General features: G+C 29.0%; 1 protein-coding gene across 2 annotated transcripts; it reads left to right on the plus strand.

The window, feature by feature from the left end:
- The first annotated feature begins 3,388 nt into the window (after nucleotides 1-3,388).
- Nucleotides 3,389-6,189, plus strand: LOC133817918 (BAG family molecular chaperone regulator 8, chloroplastic). Of its 2 annotated transcripts, none has more exons than XM_062250561.1 (3): nucleotides 3,389-4,647; nucleotides 4,734-5,542; nucleotides 5,858-6,189. In XM_062250561.1, exons 1-3 carry the CDS (start codon nucleotides 4,030-4,032, stop codon nucleotides 5,862-5,864), a joined length of 1,434 nt encoding a protein of 477 aa, XP_062106545.1. In that variant the 5' UTR covers nucleotides 3,389-4,029; the 3' UTR covers nucleotides 5,865-6,189. The 2 variants fall into 2 exon arrangements, with proteins under 2 accessions (XP_062106545.1, XP_062106544.1); XM_062250560.1 differs by lacking the exon at nucleotides 5,858-6,189 and adding an exon at nucleotides 5,675-5,854 and having other exon boundaries at nucleotides 3,390-4,647.
- The last annotated feature ends 1,406 nt before the right edge of the window (nucleotides 6,190-7,595 follow it).

The raw sequence follows: 7,595 nt of genomic DNA on the forward strand, positions 1-7,595 counted from the left end.
AGTAATATGGGCACATACAAGTAAGTATGTGCTAGTATCAAATAAAAATAATTATTTACTTATAGCCAAAGTAAACATTATTAATCAAAATATGTGCATATTACATAACTTTCACCGTTGAAAAATATTTACAACAATAATATATATTTTTAAAAGTTGATATTAATTTTAGACCAATTTATTTCTAAAGTACTAAAATAAATGTCTATCAATATATTAATATATAAGTATCTAGCATTATAATTTTTAGAAATTATACAATGTCTACTTAATTTTTTATGGTAATTAATAATAACATAATTTTGAGGATGTTTGGCACCTTAACTAAAAAACTGTTTTTTGAAAACAAGTTGAGATGTTTAGTGTTGTTTTCAGAAAACAGTTTTTAGAAACAAAGTTACAAAAAACAGAAAATTTTGATAACAACAAAAAGTTGATTTCTGTTGTTCTAAAAAAAAATTGTCTATTTTTTTTTTCTCATATCATTTATTTATTTATTATTATTTAACATTATTTATTGTCACATAATTTTCTCTCTCATTAGTTTCTCCCTCTTTAGTTTCTCTCTCATCACTTAATATATCTTTATTTTCTCTCTCATCATTTTTTCTCTTTTGTCATTTCCTCTCGCATTACTTTCTCTCTACTCACTTCTCTATCTTCACTTTATTTCTCATCATATTCTCTCTCATTTTTTTTGGATCAATTTCTCTTTTCTCAATTTCTATTTCTTCAAATTTTCTCTCCTTAATTTCTCACTTCTTATTTTTCATCATTTTTTTTTCAAATTATTTTATCTCATTATTTATTACAAACTTTTAATATATTTTTCTCTTTGTAAATATATTTGTTAATATTTTATTTAAGATTTTTAAAAGAAAAACTAAAAAATTATTTTTAGAAAACATTACCAAACACTTCTTGTTTTTTGAAAACTACAAAAACAATTTTCTGTTCTCATTTTTTAGAATACAACTTTGAAAACAAAAAACAGAAAAGAATGTCAAACATGCCCTTTGTCACTTAATATGAAATTGATAAATTCTAACAACACAAAAAACATTATCAACCCAATATTTAATGGTTTTGTCTGTAGGCAATTAGGTTAATTATTGTCTCCTCATAATATATGAATACACTCATACATGTCTTGGTTTTAATTATTATCATTGTTTGTTATTACTTGGTTTTATATAAAACAAAAACTAAGATATTATTTTGTAAATAAATTTAGCATAACAAAACCATTTTCGCCAATTTACAGTTATGTTGCAATAAAACTATCACAAGTGTAAAGAAAAATAATTCAGAGCAAAATAAATCAACCAAGTACATATCACACTTTTGTCACTTATTTGGAGACAAATTTTGATATAAAAAAACTTAATAACAAATTTCTTGCTTTAATTCCATTTTACCTATATTCATAATTGAATATAAATAATTAACCACTATAATTTTAATTTTAAGTATTCATAGAAATAAAAAAAATTGTAATTTTATCGGTAAGCAAAAAGTTGTAGTCTAAATCAATAATTAATAAACAAAACAAAAGAATTGCAAGATTTTGAAATATTTTCAAAGAAAACTCAAATTATTACTTTTTAATAAATTAATATTAGGAAAAGATTAAAAAAAAAGTAAAGTGATTGGCAGTAAATATATAACAACAATTTCTAATAGTTTGTGCATATTCACAATAAAAAGAAATCATTATTGGATAGAAGGATATACTTGGATAAGTAAATGCTTAGGCAAAATTCCAAAGAAGGATATATCCCTCTTAGTATATAAGAGGATATATTAATATAATTCTATTAAAAGATAAATAATGCAAAATTTGAAAAATTAGTTAGATTAATAAATTTAGAATAACCTATCTTAATTATAAAAAAAAATGGCAGGTTGCGTGTTAGGTGATTAGTGTGATATTTTTTTTGGAAATGTACTAGTGTGATGTTTTGCAATTTATTTTTGAAGTTTTTTCAAAAATATACTTTTGTTTGTTGTTTTTTTACTTTTTTAATCTATGATTTTTTTTTCAAAATACTACATTAAATTTTCAAAAATACTATTTTTAAAGTTTTATATTTACAAAAATACGGTATCAATTAAACAACTAAAAAATAACAATTGGACAACAACTAAATATTAACATATTACACACTAACACATTTAAAACAAAATTAAATGATGTCTAAAATACTCAATAATTTCAAAAAGTTACACTTTTATACCCAATCTTTTTTTTCAGTAAATATACTCAATGTCTTCAAAATATTGCACTTTTATACCTAAATTTTTTTTTGCGGTAAATATACTCAATGTTTTTAAAATGTTGCACTTTTATGCCTATTTTTTATTATTTTTTAATAAATAATAAAAAAGTGAAGGAAAAATATAGGATTTTAATTATTTTATAAATTTTAAATTATTTTCTCTTTTTTATTCTTTCTCAAAATAAATATTTTAAATTAAATATTGATAAATATTTTATTAAAATTAATAAAAATAATTAAAAACTTATATATTTCATCAATTTAAAATATATGTTTTTTTTAAAAAAGTAAAGGAAAAATATAAGTTTTAATTATTTTGATTATTTTAAAAGTGAAAATAATTTAAAATTTTAAAAATAATTAAAATCCTATATTTTTTTTAACTTTCTTATTATTTCTCAAAATAAATTTGAAAAATAGATATAAAAGTACAACATTTTAAAAACATTATGTATATTTATCGTGAAAAAAAATTTGGGTATAAAAGTGTAATATTTTAAAGACATTAAGTATATTTACTGCAAGAAAAAATATTAGGTATAAAAGTGAAACATTTTGAAAACATTGAGTATTTTAGTCGTCATTTACTCTCAAAACAACAATTGAATAACAACTAGACGTCAACTCATTGCATACTAACATGTTTTTTTTAACACAAAATCAAAATATATCTTAAACAACTAAACAACAATTAGACATTAACACAACAACAGAACAACTATACATAAATTTAAAACAATTAAAAAAATAATGTGACAACAATTATACATAAATTTAAATAACTAAAAAACAACGTGAAAACAACTATACATAAATCTAAATAACTAAAAAAAACAATATATAAGTAACCCAATATATATTAAATATAAACTAAAATTATATGTATACTTAAAAAACTTAAATTAAATTAATATAAAATATACTAAAAACTAAAACAAAAAAAATGTTGATAATATATATATATATAAGCTGAGAAAATCACACAGCTTATTAATCAAGGTGACCTATATAAATATAAATAAATAAATATAATCGTTATATATAAATAAATATATATATGTGTGAGTACATTTTTTTTTTTTAATGGTGTCATTACCTATTTTTGACCACACCTCCCTATGTCTTAAAAAATGACACACATCTGTTAAATAGTGGACCATGTGATATGTTTGGCCTCATTAGAATGTAGCTTCATGTAATTAGCCAGTGAGCTAAGCCATTTTTCAAGTCTTGGTCTTCACTTCAACATGAAAAATCAACAACTATTTTTGCTTTCTTCGAGCTTTTGTCGACTAAACTCATTCTCATGGTAATTGATGCAATTTTGTCGCCGTTCGACCCCTCATAAGCACGACTCCACCAGCACCTGAGCCGATCAGTTCTGTCCGCAAGCCTTGACCCATCCCCTCTCCCAGCAAATGGCTTCTTCTGCGGCGAGAGAAGAAGTAGCATAACTGGAAAAAAAAAATTGAATAGTAAAACAGAAAAAAAAATTCGTGTAATAGTAAAATTGTAAAATTTTCCAACTTTTAGCTATATATGTACATTTTCCTTTATTTTTTCATGCCTAATAGTCAATTACTTTAGCATATTCCCTTATTATTAATATTAATTATTATTTACTGCCTTTACCAAAATTTGCAGCCTAAACTAAACCCAGAAAAGGCAAACAAAACCCTCAATCTCAGCAACATTACTCAAAACTCGAGCCTTTTGCAAAAGCTTTACCCGAGTTTTTTTTTTACCTCCCATGGCGGCTCACCACCACCACCTCCACCCTCCTCCCCCTCCTCCTACATGTTGCGGTTGCTCTTCTGGCTATGACTGCAGCTCTAACTGCGACTGTAACAACACCCACTTCAACCAACCCCACCATGGTTATCCTCCATCGCCATCTTCCATAGATCCGCATCCCCTTCTTCAAGTTATTGCCTCGCAAGTTCTACAGTCTACTGCTCAACAGCCACAACTCTACTCTCACTACTCAAAGTCACGTACCCACAACCGAAAACTCCATGACCAGTCTCGACACTCAAAGCAGCGATTGCATCAACAAGAGGCAGAGGAGACCAATCTCCTGATCTCTTCTCTTCTTTCTCGTATTGAAGTCCTCGAAACCTCTCTTCACCGTTTCTCTTCAGATCGTTCTCATTACTCTCTTCGAGATGTGGCCGCTCGCGTGATCCAACTCCAGTTCAGAGCCTTTCTTGTTCGCAGATCACGAGCACTTAGGGAGCTCAAAGACCTTGCTGTCGTTAAGTCCGCCTTCACATCTCTCAAGTCATCAATTTCTAACGAGACCCACTTCGATTTTCACAGTGTCTCTCGTAAAGCCATGGATTTGCTTGTCAAGCTCGACTCTATTCAGGTAAAACATTGTATGTGTATTTATTAACTTTTTGATTCAATAGGTTTTGTTCCTGCACATTTCTTTACATGGGTTTTTCCTTTTAGGGTGATGATTCCATGGTTAGAGATGGGAAAAGGTCTATGAGTAGAGATTTGGTTCAGTTTATGGATTTCATTGATGGCGTTGCTTTGAAAAGGCGTGAGCTTTCCATTAGAGCCAGGAAGAATGTGAGGCTTAGTCGAAATAATGATCCATCCAAGGTTAATTTGAGCAAAAATGGCTTTAATTTGGATGGAGATCAAAGGGAAGTGATTAGAAAATTGAGAGAGAGGGTTGAAAAGATTCGTGGGTATACAATGGTTCCTCAGGATGATGATGAATTTGTCGAGTTTGAAGGATTTCAACATGTCAGTGATGAGGATAATGAGGCTGAGAACCCTATAGTTGTTATCAGTGGAAAGAAGGCTCCCATTAGAAATGGGGTTTTGGCAAACAGATCAGGGGATCAACCGAAAGTGAAAAAGAGTGTGAGCTTTGCAGAGAATGGTAATTTGTTCAAAGTTTTCAGCAATTCCAACGAGGCAAGTTCAAATGAGGGAGATAGTACTTCAACTAATTCTAGTGATGGTCATGAAGAGGATGGGGAGAACAATGGGGCTGATGTTGAAGAACTAAAGGGCTTTTCTCTAGGGACTGAGGATGATGAGGAGGAGGAAGGAGATGTTGTCGGTATAGGATCTTCACAGACCAGTAATGGGGAAAGGAATCCTAAAACCAGAAGCGTTACAAAAGGAGAAGTTAACTATAAAATTAAAGGGCATAATGAAGAGTTTGTATTCTCAGCTCCTTTGCCAGTTCAGATGGATGACAAAGCTGATTTGATGAAGAGGAGAACACTGGTGAAAATTTTGAGGTAAGAACTAAGAAGAGCCATTAGCAGCGGTCAGAGTCGATACATTATGTGACTAGTGAATAATAATTAGGTTCTAGTTCTATTATTTTATCTTCCACAATTTCATGCTAATTATTCAGATTAATTTGACAGGGCTGCCAGGCATTGATATTGTGGGGCTTTATTAGTTTTGTTGGTCTTTTCTCACGATTCCATTGACTAAAATATGCCAATAATTTGGTCACATAGATTTAATGTTCATGGAATGAGTGGTTTGGCAGTTATTTTTACTTTGTTTTCCCCCACCTCAATTGTTGTAATGTTTTCCTAACACAGGAGTTGAATGCATTTTTATCATTCATTGGTACTTTCATTATGATGGCCCCATGAACATGCACTTTCCCACCTACCTTAAGTCAGTCTTCATTTTGCTGCCGAAGAAGGTTCCATCAGCAACAGTGTATCTAAATACACAACTTCTTTAGACAGATGGATTATTTGTGGTTCAAGAGATTTGTCTGCACAATACGCAATATTGTCTTAAAATTGTTAATCTAGTCAGCATTTAACTGGTCCAAAGTCAAACCTTTCCCACTTTGGCTCATAGACTGTTTAGTATTAGGTATTTTATTATTCCGAACAATGATAAGTTTGCAGATTCAACCTTCTGTTATCATTCAGCCAGAAACTAAAGAGAAGATGGGATAAGAAGTGAAAAAAAAAAGCCTTTAAAGTAGAAGAAAGTCATTTTTTGTTTTGGGAATTCATTTTTGCTACGGAATGAACGAATGCATTAAGCATCAGAAAGTAATTTGGTAAATCACGAAGGAGACTACCTCCCTCAGAGGAAGCACACCAGTTGGATTAACTAATGCTACCCAAGCAGCCAGGCAGGGAGCAGCACCATTCCTTCTTCTAGGAATCCAAAAGAAAGCATTGGGAAACACATCAGCTAAATAAAAAATTTCAAGAAGGTAGAAGAAAAAGCCTTTATTTGATTCTTACAATCTAAAAAAAATCACTGCGTTAGACCAACCAAGCCTCTGGCAAAGCTTGATTGCTGTGAATAAGGCCTTTGGTATCTGCTTCAAGTGGTGAACAGCATGGAATTCAGAGGAGAACAGCCGCTGAACCCTTCCATTCCCATCTCCGCAGATAACACCACACACCATCAAAAGCCAAGATACCCTGAACAGCTACATCACCGAATAACTGCCTTGAACAACACATTAACCATAAAATGTTTTGGTTTCAACATTAACCATTTTCATGATAGTGAAATATCTTACTAAATAAATTAATGGTCAAATGGCAATGGTATTAAATGAGTAAGCATCCATATAACATAATTAAGATTGTATTTAACTCATTACTCTAGCATAAAAATAAAAATAATTTTAACTTTATATTTTTAAATCAAATTACAATTGCATCTCCATTCTGACATTTAGCTAATGGTATATACCAAATATTAAAATTTATTTTTGATAAAAAATAAATTCATTACAAATTTTTTTGAATTTATTTTCTTTTATCTTATTTCTTTCTAATGTAATATGGTATCAAAACAAGTAAATTGAATAAATTTTATTACAACATTTTAAATAGTTGAAAATAATAATTATGATGACTAAAGTATAAGATATTTGTGGGTTTCATCACTTTTTATTCATGAGATTTACTTTTATCAAATATCATCTCAACTATAAATCACAGTGGATTTCATCCATTAGATTTACTGTAACACCCAACATTTTCATAATACATTTTTAATATAAAGCAGAGTTTTCAATACATAAAATGTACAAGTTTACAAATTTAAAAAATAGTAATGGAAAAATAGTGTTTAAAACATGATTTTATATTATTAAGGAGATTAAAGAGAAAGATAGACTTGAATAGTCAAGTATTGGGCCCGAATTCCACATAATTGCAATTGAGATTTTTTATAAAATTAAGAAAGTTTTGCCAAATGGCTTATTTGAAAAGAATTTTAATATTTTGGGTCTAAATGTAATTTAAAAAAACGCTTCAGCCTTATTTTTCCCATAACACTCTCTCTCCTCAAAAAATT

Source organism: Humulus lupulus, chromosome 2 (assembly GCF_963169125.1).
Source record: "Humulus lupulus chromosome 2, drHumLupu1.1, whole genome shotgun sequence".
Taxonomy (NCBI): domain Eukaryota; kingdom Viridiplantae; phylum Streptophyta; class Magnoliopsida; order Rosales; family Cannabaceae; genus Humulus; species Humulus lupulus.